This window comes from Nycticebus coucang, chromosome 11 (assembly GCF_027406575.1).
Source record: "Nycticebus coucang isolate mNycCou1 chromosome 11, mNycCou1.pri, whole genome shotgun sequence".
Classification (NCBI taxonomy): domain Eukaryota; kingdom Metazoa; phylum Chordata; class Mammalia; order Primates; family Lorisidae; genus Nycticebus; species Nycticebus coucang.
The window spans coordinates 23,517,700-23,538,397 of NC_069790.1; the positions used below are offsets into that span (position 1 = coordinate 23,517,700).

General features: G+C 38.6%; 1 protein-coding gene across 3 annotated transcripts in view; it reads right to left on the minus strand.

Annotated features, from left to right (window-relative positions):
• Positions 1-2,048: 2,048 nt before the first annotated feature.
• BBS9 (Bardet-Biedl syndrome 9) overlaps positions 2,049-20,698 on the minus strand; it is a 610,039-nt gene continuing 591,389 nt past the window's right edge. For 2 of the 3 annotated variants that reach the window (XM_053609065.1, XM_053609064.1), the window contains 2 exons: positions 3,110-3,220; positions 2,049-2,886 (listed from right to left, as the gene is read on the minus strand). In XM_053609065.1, the coding sequence (XP_053465040.1) occupies positions 2,855-2,886; positions 3,110-3,220 (143 nt within the window). In that variant the 3' untranslated portion in view covers positions 2,049-2,854. The remainder of the gene's footprint in view (positions 2,887-3,109; positions 3,221-20,698) is intronic. The other variant, XM_053609066.1, reaches the window with a different exon arrangement.

Consider the following 20,698-nt stretch of genomic DNA (forward strand, 5'->3'; position numbering starts at 1 on the left):
TCTTACTTTTTCCAGTTTTTTTTTTGAGACTCACTTTAAAGGCCTTTGCTATATGTTGCTATCCTCCAACAGTTCTCTCTTTTGTGTACCTATGGGTCATCGACTCTTTGAAGATTATTATTTTTTATTTTTTTGAGACAGAGCCTCAAGCTGTTGCCCTGGGTAGAGTGCTGTGGCATCACAGCTCACAGCAACCTCCAACTCCTGGGCTTAAGTGATTCTCTTGCCTCAGCCTCCCAAGTAGCTGGGACCACAGGCGCCCACCACAACACCCGGCCATGTCGTTGTTGTTTGGCAGGCCCAGGCTGGATTCGAACCTGCCAGCTCTGGTATATGTGGCTGGCACCTTAGCCGCTTGAGCTATAGGGCGCTGAGCCCTTTTTCCAGTTTTGTTAGCTACTCCAAGATCACATCTACACACACAAACACACACATATCCACACAAAAGAGGTAACAGACAATTATTAATAAAGACTGGAATACTCAGGCCAAAATAATGAGAATAGTTTTAACAATTATTTGGGTCTTGATCTTTAAACTGCTACCCCAAAATATATCATGATTCTTGGCTCCATTATTTTTTTGGTTAGTAGCAAGATTTTATGTGTATTTTTATATCATGAAGCTAAAACCACGGTAAAGGACAGATATACAACTTAAATCCAGGAAATTCTTTATCAACAGGTCCTTTTAAGTTATGAACTGAATTATTTTATACTTTTAAGAATTTTTAAATTTAATAAAGTTAAAAAGGTGATTAGTAATTTTCTTTTTGGCAGCCAGTAAAATGCAAAAGATAATAAATTATATACATTTAAAAATATTTATGTATATGATATATGTATAGTGTTTTGTGTTAATGTTATTCATGTAAAAAATTAAATTATTTGGTCAAATAATTATGCTAATAGGTGTAAGATAATGATAATGTTTTCCAGGCAAACATTTTATAAATATACTTCTCCATGTAAAAATTCCCAAAATAACATGTAATTAATGGTAGCAACAAAAGTCACCTTAAACTCCAAAGCCAGAGAGAGGAAGCCTTTTGGATTTATGCTGGTAGTTACTCTCTTATAGAACAAAGCAATCATAGACTATATAAATAAAAGAGAAACAATGGAGGAAGCATATGAAAGACAAGAAACTCACTGTACTCATGCACAACATAACCATTAAGCACCAAACAACATGCTTCAGTTTTACATCATGAGAAATGAAAAGAAAGAATCAAAAGGTGAAGGGAAGAATTGGGAAAACAGATGAAGAGGGAGCAAGATTGATCATAGATGACGATAAAAAGACAAGGGAGAGGGCCGCGCCTGTGGCTCAGTGAGCAGGGCGCCGGCCCCATATACTGAGGGTGGCAGGTTCAAACCTGGCCCCGGCCAAAATTGCAACAACAAAAAAAAATAGCCGGGCGTTGTGGCGGGCGCCTGTAGTCCCAGCTACCTGGGAGGCTGAGGCAGGAGAATCGCCTAAGCCCAGGAGTTGGGGGTTGCTGTGAGCTGTGTGACGCCACAGCACTCTACTGAGGGCAATAAAGTGAAACTCTGTCTCTACAAAAAAAAAAAAAAAAAGACAAGGGAGAGAAACTAAGTCCAAAAAAGATAGTTAGAAGGACACAAATTGAACATGACAGAAGAAAAGAAAGAACAGATATGAGCACGTGCACAATACAAAAAGGTCCATGGTAAACAAATACACAAAGAAGGAATAACATAGAAACACATTCTAAAGAAGTAATACACCTTTCTTGAAGAAAGCTGTTAAAAACAATCAGAAGTGTGTGCTTTTTGTAACCATTAAAAATACACAGAGCCATGACATCTTGGCAGTAGTCCCCATGGGCTAGGTGAAATTCACCTAATGGTTGACTCTGGCTCAATGGCTAGATGTTTCCCACTCCCATGCTAGACAATTAAAAATGCTGTATCTTTGGCATATCTCTTTAAAAAGGATACTAGACATAACGAATAACGCATCTGCAGTATCTTAACACTTCACATATAGAAAAACCAAGCCCCTCTGTACTAAGAGGCATTCCAAAATCGGCATAGACATATTTTTGTTAAATCAGCCTTATAACTGTAATTCTAACTTGAAATTGGAAAAACCTCTTTTATTTCTTAAATATAAAAACCTTAAGTTTTAATTGTAATAAAATATGAATCCTTTTCAACCTGGATTTTTAAAAAAGGTGTTACTCATTGAAAAGAGGATGTTAATGTACTAACTTCCTTGAAACTATTTTAACAGTTTCATACAACCACTTACCTTCTTCCACTTTTAGACTAATAGAGCAAATCATATGTAAGTTTTGTAGCAGTTCTTTTATTTCGAAAATATCACATTCAAGTCTTACCATGGAGTGGCAACATTTCCAATTCCTTTCCTTTGAAGAAATAAAGTAGAGCAATCACTATCCCTCTGATTACAAATCGAATTCAAGATATATTTTGACAATGAGATGCTTTATTAAACTTGATACATTTACTATATAAGAAGTCTGTGAAAAAAATGGGGTATCAAATTATTTTGGATCTCTGGATCTCTGCATTATAAAGTCTGTCCCAAAACTATACCATCTTGCTATATCCTGTGACTAGAAGCATGCAGATGACGAAAGCCAGCAACCTCATCTCCTGTCTCCTGGCAAGACAAGTTTCAACTGACTTGCTCATGGTATTTCTAGCAAAATAAAAGTTCGATTTCCATCTCTGTGTAATGCCATCTCTGGGAAGGTCAGCTTTATGAAGCACCTGGGTCAGCCCTCCATCTGCTTCACCTGAGGTCCACACAGGTGTAGCCTTGGGAAGGGCATTTTCCTCTCAACCAAACAACTCCACCTGGATTATTCCAACACTCCTTGGAGGGGTAAAACTTCTGGAAAAAAGAAAGAAAAAGTAAGAGAGAAAAAGAGAGAAGAGGTCTGAATAGTGGCAGGAATACATAAACGATCAAATTTGACTATAACTAATACGAAAGGGAAAGACAAAACAGTTGAAAAAAAAAGCAGCTATGCAAAATGCTCTCTGGTATGACAAAAAACTGACCAGAGTGTCACTGCTTCTGACATATCATTTGTAAAGGCCACCCATTCTCTTACCAGGAGTAGGTGTCTCTGCAATGAGGTGCTTGTGGTTGGTAAACAGTTCTGGGGAGTCTTGTTCTGTTGATCGTTCCTCTAGATCCGATTCTGGGATTGTAGCACAGCCACCTAGTTGAAAAATACCAAAAATCCTTTAGGCAATGTATAATAAAATCTGCCTTTCCACACAGCAACCACAGTTTAGAATGTACCAATCATAAAAATAATAAATGATGTGACAACAATCTTCAGGAGTGGACCAAAAAGAATCATGTTAAAGGTTTCTCTTTGGTGAAAATACTGAGAATGAGTTACTGCTCCTAAAGACATATTATACTGATTATGACTTGGCAACAGCAGTAACAGTGTTGTCTTTAAATTTATTCTTTTTAAAATCAGAAAGGACAAAACCTATAGTATATGTGATATCTGTTATACAATGGGCCCTCAGCAATAATTCTCTTTGATACCAGAGACTATAAAAGAAACAAAGCATGTGGACCACAAGGGAAAGAACCCTTTCTTGAGCAAAGAGAAAAACTGCAGTATTCTGAGACAGTGATGGTGGCGGTATTTCTCTGGAATTTAATTTTATCCCTGAATCCCAACACCTTACTGCACAGACACAAACACTTCATAATTCAACGGCAAAGCCATGAACTGCATTGTGAAAGATTTCAATTCAAAGGTGACTTGAGGATGAGCTGGCACCACTGTGCTTTTGAAATACTGGTTATAACTCATTTGATTTTATCCATCAAAATCTTGTCTGGGAAACTCAAAATCATGTGAAAATTTCCTGACTACATCTGCAATTTGATTTGACTAATTTGCCATCATTTCCTGGAGATGTACTAACATGTTGTATACTGTACATGTTTTTTTCCGAAGCCATTCTTCTTGTAAATGAAGTGTGAGTTCTTTTTCTGAGGCTTCTCACTCACTGAGTCCAAAGCCTCAATACTCAAGTTTGGTTTTAGGCATGAAGGGGGTTTATGAAGCTCACATGATTCTGAGGAAAGAGAGGGTATAGGCAGCACTGATTTGAAAACCACATCATATGAATGAGAGGGAAGTGGCAAGGTCCCAGGTCTAAAGGAAAATATACCTTACCTTCTGTCCCTCTGCATCAAGTCTGAAATAGAAATTGATGCTGAGGGAAACAGGAGAGAAAAGCATTTCCACACTCATAAAATAAGAATTAGAGGTAGCCTCAGAGGTTCCCTGAACAGGAAACATTAGAATTATCTATCAGTGCAATGAAACTCACCCATTATATGTGAAAATGGTAAGTGTCCTATACAGAAGGAGAACCAGGCTTATTTTTAATCTTTTTCCAAAGCCTGTGGCTCATAGTAATAAGAACTATCATTATCAAGCATTTCCTAAGTGCTAAAAATTCTTCCCATAATATCTCATTTAGTTCACTACAAACCACACTGTGAAACAGATATCATTCTCATTTTACAGGCAGGAAAATGGAAGGTCTCATAAAATTCAATAACTTGCCAAAGTCACACAATGCCAGTGCTGGTCACACAGTGTTGCTGGGACTTTGAAAGAAGCCTAAGAAATAGTCTCTTTCTGCTCCTACTTTACACTTATTCAACTAAGAAAAAAGGAAAGGGATGTGGAGGGGGGAACCTATAAGTTTAATGACAAGGAAGAGCAGAACAATGTATTCCTTGCTGAAGAGAACCCTACTCTCAAATAAAAGAAGAAGGGCCTGTTTCTCATTCTAGACTCACAAATGAGATTAAGTCACTTCTCCATGAGAAGGGGAGAGCAGGAATGCTGCATCCATGCAGCTACCTTCAAGCACAAGGAAACTTCAGGAGTGAGGGAGAGGCGTCCTCAGTCAGCAGATGGAAAAGATTGTGATGAGCAGCTAGCAAGGTTTGCCAAGTGCTTGGAATGAGGCAGGTTTCCACTGATGTATTAGTGGCCACTTTTTATTCCAGATGACCCAATATTGGGGCAAGATAGAAGTATGAAGAATTGAAAAAGTACTTCCTACTTCTTTACCCTGTGGGCACAAGAGGTAAATTCAGTTGCTATACATTAGCAACAACTACTGTAAGTTTCTCTCTTCTCTCTTCTCTTGGCCTTGTCCTGTGTACAAAGACATGACAAGCTGCCCTACCTGGTGCTCTGTCCCTCAGGTGCTGTATTGGGCACAGACTGTACACACATCTTCAGACTCCTTCAGCACTTCCCACTTCCAGGCCACACTCACGGTAGGGGATGACCAGTCACGTGCCTTGGGAATACCATTTTCCTTTCTTTGGATGCCCCTATGCAGCCAGACTACCCAACCATCAGCCCAGAGTCTTGGCCACTTCTCGCTTGGAAGGAACAATGGGACTCTAGCCACCTGACCAGTGGGACATGGAAGACAAAAAGGGCTGAGCATGGAATCCCTCTCCTGCCTCTCACCTTGGGACCTCGCTGAATCATTATTTCTCTTTTGCAGACCTCTAGAAAAATGTCAAGTGCTGAACAGCCACACCTGCTGAGTTGCTTCATGGCTCTTGGAAACCGTGCTCAATTGTGCAGGCTGCACCACAAATCTCTGTGCACTACCTCACACATTCCCTCTCTAGCTTCTCTTTGTTCTCACTCTCCTTCCTTGGGTTTGTGCTCTCAAAAAAGTAAACAAAACCTTAATCGTTGCCTCAGGTTCTGTCCTCTTGCAAAAATCTTTGCTATAGGAAATAGTTCTAAAAAGCAGGTCTTCAATATAGAAAATTGAAGTTAGACTGGCTCCCCATCTGTAAGGACAAGGGGCTCCATGGCTGGAGGTGAACAGGAGTAAATAATACCTGGTATGTCATTACTTAAGCTTTCACCCAGGGCTAACTGGGATTATGTGCATGCAGAGGTTAAGATATTGGGTGATCAAAACTGTGGCTATTTGTGGAGATGTTTATAATTGTATGGAAAGTTGCTTCAGATGACTAAGACCTTGCAAAAAGAAAATGGCAGGCTCAGTGTGGCTAATGGGCAATGGAAGGCAAATTCAGAAAGTGAGAAGGCCTCTTTGGCCTTACTAGTGCAAATGAGCTCATCCAGCAGCAACAGCACTGGAATCACTTGGGAGCTTGTTAGAAATGTAGAATCTCTGGCCCCACCCACACCTACTACATTAGCATCTGCTAAGAAGGACAGATGAGTTTATCTTCTGAGATTTTTGTTAGGAAAAAAATATATACTTGTTAAAATTTCTAGAGAAAGTAAAGAATAAAAATAAAATGTAAAACTTCATTTTACCCTCTGAAGCCCATCCATGGAAGTGGAGCCCAGATTCCATGGGTGCCAAATGAAGTACCCTTGGCTCAGAGCCCATCCCATAAAAGGAGAAGAGGAAGGAAAACTGCAGCTGGATGAAATCATCCAGACACAAATGGTGTTTGTGACACAAAGAGCCCACAGACAAGCACGAGCTGGACTGGGGGCTTCATCAGGTAAGGTCTTCTAGCAGCACAGGGGACTAGCAATTCCACGGACCTATTTGTGTGCTGAGCACCCTGGGTGCATTTTCCACACATTAACTCACTTAATTCTCGAGCATCCCTGTCAGGAAGGCGCACTGCCCTAATTTTACAATGGTGAATGCACTGAGAGTAATCTGTGGCTTCTTCTGCTGTCTCTCCCCTTTCTTCTTAACCACCAGTGTTTTCCCAGGCTGGTTTGTGCTTCCTTGCCTCAGGGAAGTAAGCAATGGGGCTCCCCCTGAATAAAAAGTAGTCTGAAAACTTTGCTTTCTAGCCCTGGTTTTCCATAGCCTGGGCTCATGGAAGAGATGAGTGTCCTAGCTCAGAGAGGAAAACTCAAGAGGGCCAGAGATGGCTGAGGCTGAAGCTGGTTCAGAAGTAGCAGCCCATAGCCTGAGGCAACAAGGCATCATGGAGGGACACAGGCATGGGACGTTAGGAGGGCGGGCATCCCCTCCCTCTTTACCAACAGGGAGCCCTGGAGGCAAAGACTGGGCAGAGGGCTCAGGCAATGAGGCTACGGGCAGTTACTCTGTCTTTAGGTTATAAGCCCTACAGATAAATAAGCCTCCGAGGATAGGGTAGGCAGTAATAATTGAGACTGAATTCATCTTCTTACTATTAAAGAAATAGAAATCATTGACATTTCTTGCATCTCTGACCCTGCAGACTAAATGTCAGGCTAGAAAATCTCATTATTATATGAAATCAAGAGATTATGTCATTTGCTAAAGATCACAAAGCAGGTCTATATACTCTTGCAGCCTGGCTCTCTATCCTGCAGCAATACTTTTCAAAAACATTTGCTTTTCAAATTTCCAATCTAATCTGAATCAATAATAGATCTGAATAAAAGGAATTACTAGAAAAGTAAAAAAAAAATAAGGTATCAGCTCTCACGTTTCAGTGTTAGATTCAATAGTTGTAAAAGTACTCCATCAGTTGCTACAGAAGTTTTTCAACAATTTACTGTCAAGTTTAGGTAACAAAAAGTATGCATACAGATGCCAATCTTTTGGCCATACATACATGCTATGAGTAGCATTAACTAGAAGACATAGTCTGCCTAAATTAATAAGCTATGTAGAATAAGGGTTAAAAATAGTAATACAACAAACTCCTAATTATCTGTGGTTCAATCAGCCAGTAAACTCCTGTTGGCAACAACATGGGTTTCTCACAATGTACGTACATCTCCGGTCAAGTATCTAGCTGGCAGCTCCCTGTCTGGTTGAGGTGGTGTTCAGAACAACCTCCCTTCTCCCCACCAACACAGCACATCCAGGTTCCCCTTCACTGTTGATGCTCATATAGGAGACCCACTTCTACCTCCATGCTCTTTGATAAAGTGAAGTCTCGTTAAGGGAATCTGATATCCCACGTTACAACTCTAGGTACACTTCACAAAGGAAAAATGTTATAAGTGGTAGTTTTATTTATAATAAACTATTACAATTGCATTATTGCTTAAAAAACTTTTCTGGACTAATCTGGAAACCTAACCTCTGTATGTGAAATTTTGAAACATGAAGCACGTATAACGACTTGTGAACAATCATCATAGAGCATTAAGAACAAAGCTGTTTAGAAATTGGGGACCACACCAATGATATTAAAAAGCCTGTCTCTGAGGCATGTTACTTTTGAATTGTTAACAATCAAATTGTGTACATGACTATTTGTGCTAAATAAATCTTGTTGGAAAAATTTGTGTTTTGCAAATTGGCAACATATTAATACAAATAGCAATCCTCACCTAGCCAGAAAATTACTTAAGTAGAACCTAAAATTCTGAACAAATAGAGGATTCCCCCCACCCATATTATTTATAAAGATAACACAACTCTAGAATTTTTAAGGGATGCCATGCTATCTCAAACATGTTTCTACATTCAAAAGGTTGTTATAAAATGGTTGAACTTCTTCCTCACCAAGTGGAACATATTTTATCAATGAGGGAACTACACTAAGGAATTTCTATCCATTGCTAGAAAAACAAACAAAAAACAACAACAAAATGAGTTTATCCCCATTCTACAGGTTAACTCTTAAGAGGTTAAGATAGGAGGTGAGGGGCAGTGCCCGTACCTCGGTTGGTAGGCCACATACACCAAGGCTGGCGGGTTTGAACCCAGCCCAGGCAGGCTAAAACAACAATGACGACTGCAACAAAAAAATAGCTGGGCATTGTGGCAGGCACCTGTAGTCCCAGCTACTTGGGAGGCTGAGGCAAAAGAATCGCTTAAGACCAAGAGTTGGAGGTTGCTGTGAGCTGTGATGCCACAGCACTCTACCCAGGGCTACCGCTGGAGACTCTGTCTCAAAAAAAAAAAAAAAAGATAGGAGGTGAGGCAGAAACAAAGGTGGCCTGTCATCGAGAATACTGGAGATCTAATCAGAATGCAAGGCAAGCAATGGTGTGCTAGTAAATGTGTAACGCTACCTTTTAGGAGGAGGCTGGGGGAAAGAAAAATAAAGCCCTCATCTACAGTGTTTGCCAATTTTCTTAGTACAAATACTCCCACAATTGCCAATTTCCAACAATCAAAGAAAGTGACATCACCAAATTTGGAGCTTGGAAGAGTGTTATATAGTATTTTTACCGGACAAATTCCATAAACACAAATTACTTTAAGACAATAGACAATGGTAAAACATAGTAAAATAATTAGGAAGTAAGAGTTCTGAGTATGTATTGTCTTTGTTTTTAATTTATTTGGTTGTAAGTTTACATAACCTAATTTTAAATAATGATTATATTTATTTTAATAACAACTGACTCACCACATTTCTACAAATTCAATGACTGGTTCTCACTAGCTAGTGCAAACCAGCTCTAACACTGAAAGTGGGGATGCTGGAGGTAGGGGGTTTAAGGTCATCCTTTGAAGTCTCTATTCAAATCATGGTTTAGCATTTACTAGGTAAGTGACCCTCTTAAACAAGTGATTTCACTGAAATCAGTCTCAGTTTCCTCTCCTACAAAATGGAGACTATGGCAGCCCTATTTGATAAGAAGGAAACAGAAGAATGCGTATTGTGCCTGGCACACCGAAACACATACAAAGTTCTAATTATTTTCAAGCCAAAGTAAGGAACACCAAAAGAAGAATAGGGTAAATAGGCTAGGATAAAGTCCCTAAGGTGGGGGCCTGGAAGGGTAAGGGTCACATAATGGGTCACATAAACTGACCCATTGTGGTGCCAAAGACACAGCTTTGAAGCAAAGAGAAGAGTGCCTAGAAACTTGTCACATGGCCACTTCAGGTGTTGGTTACTCTATTTTACTCAAGCCTGAGCTGATGTGTAGTATCTCTCTTGCTACTTGACCTGCTGAGTTTTAATATTTGATTTTATCCCAAATGAATCCTGGTGGCCCAGCTAACCTGCCTCACTACATACTTTGTAATTTAAATAGCCTAAATCAGGGGTTGGCCAAAGTGTAAATATGTTTTATCCTCTGCAGTCCATCTGGTCTCTGGTATAACCATTTAATTTTGCCATCACAGTGCAAAAGCAGCTATTGTCAATACATAAATGTGATGATAAATGTTGTCTATGTGCCAATAAAACTTTATTTACCTAAACAGGCAGTGGGCCAAATCTGGGTCATAAGTAGTTTCCATGGCCTAATACAAGGCTCTGGAAAGCTACTGTGCATACAGTATCCTCAATCTGAAAGTTGTAGAGGCATTTAGCACTGCCAGGTCTCTTATAGTATCACTACTACAATGTCTGGTAATGTTACTATCATAAGTTTAAAAGCATATTATTGGATCTGGTACGACAAACATTCTTTTTTGTTTGGCCAGTGATTAACTATCTTTTATAATAAATTTTATTTTTTAAACAGTTTTAGACATAAAACAATTTAGCAGATAACATAGAGAACACTTATATATCTGCTGCACAGTTTCCCCTATTACTAAACATTAGAGTGGTATGTTTGTTACAACTAATGAACCAGTACTGATATAATATTACTACCTTTAGTGGATCCACAATTTATTCACGTTTCTTTCATTTTTCACCTTATGTCTTTTTTCTGTTTCAGGATGTCATCGGGAATATCACATGGCTTTAGTGGTCATGTCTCCTTTTCTCCTCTTGGTCATGCCAGTTTCTCAGACTTCCTTAGTTTTTGGTAGCCTTGACAGTTTTGAGGAGTTTTGTTTAGGTATATTGCAGAATGTCCTTCTGTTAGAATTTATCTGATGTTTTTCTTATGACTAGACTGGGGAAATTAGACTGGAGGTTTCTTTTCAAAAATTCTTAGGGTTTCTAAAATTTAGGATTGTGTCCAGGTGTTTCTCTTTTCCTTGATCAAAAGTGAAACCAAGTGGGCCATAATTGGAAAGGTCACTGAAGGGGGAGAGGCAAAGTGCAAGGCTCTAGGCTAGACTGTGAAGTTCAAGTTGGAACTAGCTGAAGGACCCTGGGTAGGTAATGAATTGCTTTAGCTGTGAAAAAGGAGGTGATGAATCCAATTGTGAGCATTCCATGAGATCAAGTATACCTAGCATTGCACTTAGCACACAGTACATTTTGTCACCCTCTGCCTTGTATTAATCTTCTTGGCATAGGTGTACTTTATGTGCCATTTTTTTGTGGAATCAAAGAACTTTTGCTTTTTTGTTCAATCACTTTCATTTAGTAGTTATCAAGACAGAAGCTAAGAGAGGGTGACTGATGCTCCTGACATCCTACCCGCTAGCTTTGGTTCTCCTCCTTCCTATAGCACTAGACTAGAGCTTTCTTTCTGAAGAACAACTATTTATCCAGGAAGATCTTACCAGATTTGCTTGCGAGGTGGCTGTCCTAACTACTACTTCCTTTCAAGATATAGAAAATCCAGAGGGTTGGCAAGCTGATCTTTGGGTACGTTTGAAGACTTTGCTGGTTTATTTTTTTGCAACAATGACTTTTGCAATTAATGAGTGTACAATCAATGAGTGTATGCGTAAGTGTTAAACTCCTTCAGGAAGAGAAAATCTTTTCTTTTTCTTTTTCTTCTTCATTATATTTAAGAGGAATCAGACAAGGACCCATTTAGGGAATCACAAATGACTGCAGACCCTGCTCTCAGTTGCCAAAGAATCTTCTGTGTGCATGGCCTGAGTTGCCACTAAGAATGAAAAACAGCAGAAACTTTAAAAGTATACACTACTGTAACATTATTCTTTTAATCAAGATTTACTTGATGGATAAAAGTGTTTTTTGAGGTTAACATTCAGATTTCATTTCAAAAGTTTGTAATTCATGTGAAATATGGGGAATAGGTACTAGGAAAAGAATATCGCACTATCTTAAGTATGCAGAGCTTCCCTGAGACTCTGTAAATGTATTCATTTTGAAAAGTTTTATTTCTCTTTCTTTCTCTCTGGGCTGAGTGAAGGCATTCATATATATTCACACAGGTATATGTACACGTCTGTGTACAGGTACGCAGATAAGTACATGAGTTTTTGTGATGATTTTCCTCTACTTTGTTCATTTTTCCTAATTGTTTCAAATACATTTTTTCCGAGTCCAAGGAGAATATAAGCTATAAAAAGCCAAGCATCCAACTGTATGGTTATACAGCAATTTTGGCCGATTATTTAGAAATCTGGGGGGCAATGTGGAAGAATGGAAGGAAAGGGAATTAGGTAGGAGAGAGAACACAGGCAGAAAAGGAAAGGGGGCAGGAAAGGATGAATTATCAACATATTTTATGTTTCTGTGTATAAACTTCTATGTAAGACACTTGGGGTGACTTAGTGAAGATGTGGATGACAAAACACTAAATCACAAAAAGTAAATTGGCAGTTAGAAGAATGTAAACCAGAGTAGGAGGCATAGCTAGAAAGAACTGTGGATAAACACCGATAAGGACTTTTTAGCATACAAGGGCTACAGTGGAGACAAAATGCAAAGCGTTCTGTAGAAAAAAGTGGGATGGTGTTTCCTATGATCACTCCTTCATAACCTCCCTTCTTCCAAACTGGACTTCAGATCAAAGCTTTACTTAGACTTAACTTTTCCTTAAAAGCATACAATAATTGCTATGCCTGTTGGAATTTTTTTGACTAATGATATATATGGTGTGTGGGAGAGAGAGAGAGAATGAATGTGTTTATGATTTCATTCTGTGCTTATGGGCCATTTTGGAGAGCAAACATTTCTGTGAAATTGGGTTTTCCTTTTTTTTTTTTTTTTATTAAACCATAGCTGTGTACATTAATGCAATCATGGAGTACCATACACTGGTTTTATAGACCGTTTGACATATTTTCATCACACTGGTTAACATAGCCTTCCTGGCACTTTCTTAGTTATTGTGTTAAGACATTTACATTCTACATTTACCAAGTTTCACATGTACCCTTGTAAGATGCACTGCAGGTGTAATCCCAACAACCACCCTCCCTCCACCATCCTCCCCTCTTCTACCTCTCCCTCTCCCCCTTCCCCATATTCTTAGGTTATAAACTGGGTTATACCATTCATATGAAAGCAATAAATTAGTTTCATAGTAGGGCTGAGTACATTGGATACTTTTCTTCCATTCTAGAGATACTTTACTAAGAAGAATATGTTCCAGCTCCATCCATGTAAACATGAAAGAGGCAAAGTCTCCATCTTTTTTAAGGCTGCATAGTATTCCATGGTGTACATATACTGCCGTTTATTAATCCATTCGTGGATCGATAAGCACTTGGGCTTTTTCCATGACTTAGCAATTATGAATTGGGCTGCAATAAACATTCTGGTACAAATATCTTTGTTATGATGTGATTTTTGGTTTTCTGAGTATATGTCTAATAGAGGAATTCTAGGATTGAATGGCGGATCTATTTTTAGATCTCTAAGTGCTCTCCAAACATCTTTCCAAAAGGAATGTATTAATTTGCATTCCCACCAGCAGTGTAGAAATGTTCCTTTTTCTCCACATCCATGCCAACATCTTTGGTCTTGGGATTTTGTGATATGGGTTAATCTTACTGGAGTTAGATATATCTCAAAGTAGTTTTGATTTGCATTTCTCTGATGATTAAAGATGATGAGCAGTTTTTCATATGTCTGTAGGCTGTGCACCTGTCTTCTTCAGAGAAGTTTCTCGTCAAGTCCCTTGCCCAGCCTGAGATGGGATCACTTGTTCTTTTCTTGCTTATACGTTTGAGTTCTCTGTGAATTCTGGTTATTAAACCTTTGTCAGAGACATAACCTGAAAATATCTTCTCCCATTCTGATGGCTGTTTGCTTGCTTTACTTACTGTGTTCTTGGCTGTGCAGAAGTTTGATCAGGTCCCAGTAGTGTATTTTTGAAACTGCTTCAATTGCCTGGGGGGGTCCTCCTCATAAAATACTCGCCCAGACCGATTTCTTCAAGGGTTTTCCCTGCACTCTCTTCTAGTATTTTTATAGTTTCATGTCTTAAGTTTAAATCTTTAATTTAGTGAGAGTCTATCTTAGTTAATGGTGAAAAGTGTGGGTCCAGTTTCAGTCTTCTACAGGTTGCAAGCCAGTTCACCCAGCACCATTTGTTAAATAGGGAATCTTTTCCCCACTGAATGTTTTTAATTGGCTTGTCAAAGATCAAATAACGGTAAGTAGCTGGATTCATCTCTTGGTTCTCTTTTCTGTTCCAGACATCCACTTCTCTGTTTTTGTGCCAGTACCATGCTGTTTTGATCACTATCGATTTATACTATAGTCTGAGGTCTGGTAGCATGATTCCTCCTGCTTTGTTTTTATTTCTGAGTAATGTCTTGGCTATTTGAGTTTTTTTCTGATTCCATATAAAATGAAGTATTATTTTTTCAAGATCTTTAAAGTATGATGGTGGAGTTTTAATAGGGATTTCATTAAAATTGTATATTGCTTTGGGTAGTATGGACATTTTAACAATGTTGATTCTTCCCAGACATGACCTTGGTATGTTTTTCCATTTGTTAACATTTTCAGCTATTTCTTTTCTTAGAGTTTCATAGTTCTCTTTATAGAGATCTTTCACATCCTTTGTTAGATAAACTCCCAAATATGAAATTGGGTTTTCAAAGGCACTCATTAGATGCTTTCTAAAAAAAATACACATATAAGAAGTTGCTAATAAATACAATAGGCACAATTTTGAGTAGGCACAGACCTTGTCAAAATACATCTTGAAAATAAAACCCCCGGGAACACAATATTTTGCTCATTGAGCTCTTCGCACAGCACGTTGAATCAGGTTGATACCATTCGATGATGGCTGCTCTCCGGGTGGAGCTGGAGCACTCATGCTCATCTCTCTTGCACCTCCCTTCCCATTCAACCCTTTGCGGTATTGTCATGCAGAGGCACAATGCTCTTATCTGGCATAATTTTACTTTCAAAACTCAGCAAAGCAGAAGAAAATGCCTATCTATATAGCCTTAGGTCTCCAGTCCCAACATACAATATTTGATTTTCTACATTCCTTTTAAATCCATCCTACAACTTTCCTTTCTCCTGGCTTTTACAGACACCAGCAACTGAGATAATAATGGTGAGCTCCAGAGAGGTGGGTGAAGGTCACAGCAGTAGGTGTATAATATGATGCCCTGTGGAATGTTTGGAGCTCAATTCAACTGCTTAATAACCACCTTTGATCCCCCCACACACAGGGAGAACTTATAGTGTGTTCAAGACTATGCATGTACCCATGTTTGAAAATATTTCTATTTCACACCTCACAGCAGAGATTAAGTGTGTGAAGAAAGGGGAATCAAATACATTTTAAGAGGTCTAGCATTGTGTCTCAACAGGTTTTAAAACCCCCATAAAGGCTGAACACTAAGTCCCTCAGGGTGTAAGGGCTCCAGTCAGAAAGTCTGGATTTAAGAGAGCAGGGTACTTCTGTTTCCACAACTTGAATAATGATAGGTGTCCAAGTGTTCTTTTAGCTGGATAGCTCGTTAGAATTTAGGTCCACTCAGTAGGGAGGATTAAGAAATTACAGGAACATAGCCATTTTCATCCATTGATAATTATGTAAACAGAATGTACCAAGCAGAAAAAGTCTTATTTACCAAAAAGCAAGCACAGTCCATAAATCCTGCAGATTGGCATGGATCCAGGTTAAGAATTTCTCCAGATGTCAGTGTGTAAACAGGGCTTTGTAAAGTGAATTCCCCAATTAATTGTTGGCAAGCGCAATCTCTACACTAGGTTGGTGTATTCTGACCCTCTACCATATGTAGGAGGATTTCTGTCTGGCCCTATGGATTGTGAATCAGTTATGATACAACAAAACTCAGAGACAAGAAGCTTGGATCAGCACAAATCCTTCTGATATGGTGAGAAGGTACTGTAAAATTACTGCTCAGGAACTCAGAGCTCTGTTCACTGAAGGAAATGAGAACTCTCCTATTTATTTGCCTTACATCTGTTTTTCTAACACATTTAGTTCTTAACCTGGAGCACTTGGAAAGACACATACCCAAGTAAGAACATAAACATGAAACCTAAAGAAACCCCCCCCCAACTGCTCACTACTTTGTTAAAGTCTCCAATCACAATGTTTTTACACATGTTAACAAAGTCATTAAATCCTTCAAACAGGAACACAAAAGTATTACCCATCCATTGTGAGAAGGGGAAGAAGAAAAGAAAGTTAATGTTTGCTTTTCCTTGCCAGCTGATCAATGTCTGGAGCACTCTGCCGTGAAATGTAACATCTATTGTCTTCCGATTAGATCTTTTCTATGTGGATAAGTACAGTGTTTTCTAGTTTGAAAAGAAAGTAGTTGTGAGTTTTAATTCCCATTTTGTTTCTAAATCCTAAAGAAATGCAATGTACAACTGGAAAGAGACATAATTTTAAGATATTTCCATTTCAAATACTTTCCTCTCCTAATTCCCTCTTCAGAGACCAACTCTCTCTCAAAAGTACACATGTACAAATAAAACATCGTAGCTACAGTTGAGAAAGAAAGGAAGCCAATAGTTCTGCAATAATAATTTCTAAAAAAAATGAAATGAAATGAAATAGTGAGCGCATAACTCTTCTTTGCCTGGACACCACATAATAAGAGAGCTAGTGTTCTTCACAGCTTCCCTCTTGCATCAAGTGGCTATTAATTCCGCAATGATGCAGTAACATTTCTTATACTTGGGTTTCTTTCCACACCCAATTAAAAGCCATAATCTTGACCAAATTGTGTTGTTTTTAATAATGAAAGAATCTAGGTGGTGATCATGAAACTGAGAGTTCAGCTGGGTTACTGGTTTACAAACAGGTTGGGGGGAGAAAGAAAAGAACACTACAGCTCTGGAGAGTGCCTGTTTGATCACATTCTTCTACACGTGATGAGGAGACTGAATAAACACTCAGGACTCATTCCGAGGCAACTCTATTATCTAGCGACATATTTGTATAATAGCCCACTAAACAATGTCATCTTTTTCAGAAAAGAGAAATAAGCACATGGTGGCAATTCTGAAAAGGTGTAGGGCATGGTAAGTATCACTGTGTCTTGAGCAAAGTCATGTAAGTCCGGCCTTAATTTCTTTTCCTTTTTTTTTTTTTAAATTAAATCATAGCTGTGTACATTAATGTGATCATGGGGAGTTTCTTTTCCTTTAAAATGTAGAAAATACAGCATCTACTTTCTCAGAGATTAAGATTAAATTAGTTAATGCTTATAATAGACTTATCACAATGCCTGGCACAAAGTAAGTCCTCCAACAAATGCTACCTATTATTTTCATGCTAACTCGTTAGCCTTTACAGTTTCAGCCAATTACACAAGCCATGAGGACAGCATAAATTTATATGTGACTTTCTAAAAATTGCTCAGGTAAAAAAGTTGAGGATGGAATAGGCAGGGTAGGTAAGAAGTTTATAGTGGAACTAACTCTGGCCAAGGGCAAAACTGTTGAATCACCAAGGCATTAGAAATAATTCACATGAAAATAGTGGACACATTCCTTTAAAAATGAAAACACTGACATTCTCCTACCACAGATAACCAGTCTTCTGAGATCACAATAGGAATTTTAAAAGGGATCAAATGATGGCAATGACGGTCAGGGACACATAATCACATTCTTTGTTTTCTATTTACCAGCAGTGCCATTACTACTGAGAAATGCAAAGCCACAAGATAATATGACATAAATGGATGAAACATTAAGATAAAAGGGTAAAACAGTGTTAGGTTTGCTTTCTCTTGGGAAATGGAAATAGCCAGCAGCTGAACCTTAAAAGAGGAAGTCTGCTGACCTAGTGTTACTAAACACAGGAGGCAGCCAAGGAACAGAGGAATAGAGCAATGCATTTAAATGTATGCCTTGAAGGAAGCAAACACCAATTATTTTTATATGACTTTAATTCTCCCAGTGAACACTTTATAGGTGTTGGCAAGTCCTTCTGGAAAAGGAAGGGATTATTAATGAAGGATTCAGTGGCAACTACTCACCAGGGCTCTAAGGAAGCTTAACAAAGAATCGTTTAGTTCACACTTCATCTCTAAAGACAGAAATTTTAAAGATCCTTTTTAAAAACAGCAAAATATTATGTTCACATACACAGTCCTTTCTATTTTAGTTTCCAAATGATTCTATAGCCTGTGTGATAAACAATTAAACACTTGAGGGGAAGGAGTTAAATTTTTTTCCTCTTATGCAAAGGTAGGTACTTAATATATACTTGTTGACTTAAAAAGAAATTTGTCAAACTTGAGGAAAGATAGTCTTAAAAAAAAGTAATCATTGAAGAATGTTTCAATACATGATTCCAGGATTGTGGCTGGACACAGCCCACTAATGTATAGGCTTAGTAAATCTAAGGAAATAATCATTAGCTCCTGTATTCTATCTCGTTTCTCAAAAAACCTAACCCATTCACTCTAAAACCTATACAATGTAAAATGAAATCTCTCTAGCTAACAGCTTGCTCTCAAAAGTCTTCAGTTGCTTTAAGAGCACAGTCTCCAGAGCTAGACTGTCAGAATTTTAATTCTATCTTTTTTTTGAGACAGAGTCTCACTATGTCACCCTTGGTAGACTGCCATGGCGTTTGAGCTCACAGCAACCTCAAACTCTTGGGCTTCAGAGGTTCTCTTCCCTCAGCTTCCCAAGTGGCTGGGACTACAGGTGCCTGCCACAACGCCCAGCTATTTTTGTTGTTGTGGTGGTTGTCATTGTTGTTTAGCAGGCCCTGGCCAGGTTCGAACACACAAGCCCCCAGTGTATGTGGCCGGCGCCCTAGCCACTGAGCTACAGGCGCCTAGTCCATTATAGCTATTTTTTACAACTAGTTTACTTAATCTTTCCCTTTCTCAATTTCCTTATTTGTGAAATGCATACAATAATTATATCTAGTGCACATGGTAATTGTAAAGATTAAATGAGTTAATTGACATAAAGCACTTCAAATAGCTCCTGAGTCATACATAGTAAGTGGATATTAAGTAAGTACTACTGTAATAATAAGTGTTACAGCAGCAGCAGCATCTTTGCCCTATATTGCCAGCTTTCTCTAGCATAAGCCTGAGATTCTCTTAAGATGAGGTGGGCAGCCAAAGGGGAAAAAGGTAGTGAATTTTAAGAAAGCTGGGGTCAGCAGCCATGATTATCTGACCTCGAGGCAATTGTTGGATTAGCTGGTCAAAGAAAATCTCAATTGGTTGTCTGGTATGGTAAAAAACAGTGGTAAATAAGAGATAACAAATTGGTAAAGCAAGAACAAAGATTGGAGTCTACATAAAGGACAACAATAATTATCAAATCAGGAATAATTTACCATCTCTTGGATTCACTTTCTCGTCAGCATCTTCATCTATTTCTTTGTTCCTCTTAACAACAAAATTTCTCCAAAGAGTTCCCTATGTTTGCTGTTTTCCTCTGTTGTCTTTTCTTTTCTTTGACACATTCATCCCAGTCTAGGCTTTGTCTCTGTCACTCCACAGAAGTTGCCCAAGATCACAATAACTTCCACATTGCTCCATCTACTGAATTCTCAGCTCTCAATTTACTTGACCTATTAGCAGCCTGTAACACAGCTGATCATTCTCTCTTCCTTGAAATTTCTTTTTTGCCCAACTTGTACTTTACATATTCTATTGATTCTCCTCTTGCCCCATAATACACACTTTCTCAGTATTCTTTGCTAGTTCCTCTTCTTCTCCCAAACCTCCTAAAAGTTAGAGTATCTAGCACTCAGTCTTTGTCCTCATCTTTCTTTTAAACTTATTCCCTTTGTAAATCTCATGACTTAAAATAACATTTTCATGCTGACAACTTCTAATTTTCTATCTACAGCCCAGATTTCTCTCCCGAACTCCAGACTTACACATGGTCCATACTTATCCAACTACTTACTCAGTACCTCCTCTTGGACATCTAACAGCATTTCACACTCAATGTGTCCCAAACTTTACTCTTCATCCTCCCCACAAACCTTTCCCATATCAACTCCATCCTTCCAGCAGCTCAAGCCAAACTTCTGGAGTCATTCTAGGCTCCTTTCTTCCTCTCACACATCATATCCATTCCGTTAGGAAATTCTGTTGTCTCTACATCTAAAATATATCCAGAATCAGACAATTTCTGACCACTACCATCACTGTGGTGCATCACCTTTTACCTGAGACGGAGTAGTCCCTCCTTATCTGCAGTTTTGCTTTCTATAGTTTCAGTTATCTGTGGTCAACCACAGTTTGAAAGTATTAAATGAAACATTCCAGAAACAAACAATTCACAAGTCTTAAACTGCACTCTGTTCTGACTAACATGGTGAAATCCTGTGCCATCCTGCTCCATTCTGTCTTAGACCTAAATCGTCCCTTTGTCCAGCACATTCACACAGTATACACCACTTACCCACTACTATTTAGAAAACAACAGAATATACATGGCTATAGGGCTCTGTATTATCTGCAGTTTGAGGCATTCACTGGGGGTCTTGGGACATATCGCTCATAAATAAGGGGGGGACTATTGTACTGCTAAATTACCTACATAAGTAATCCTCATATTGGACTGCCCACTTCTACCTCTAACCTCCCTACAGTCTGTTTCAAAAACAGCAGCCAGCGATCCTTTTTTAATGTAAGATCATGTCATTCCTTTGCTCAAAATAGTCCTCCCTTTTTAACCAGAGAATATG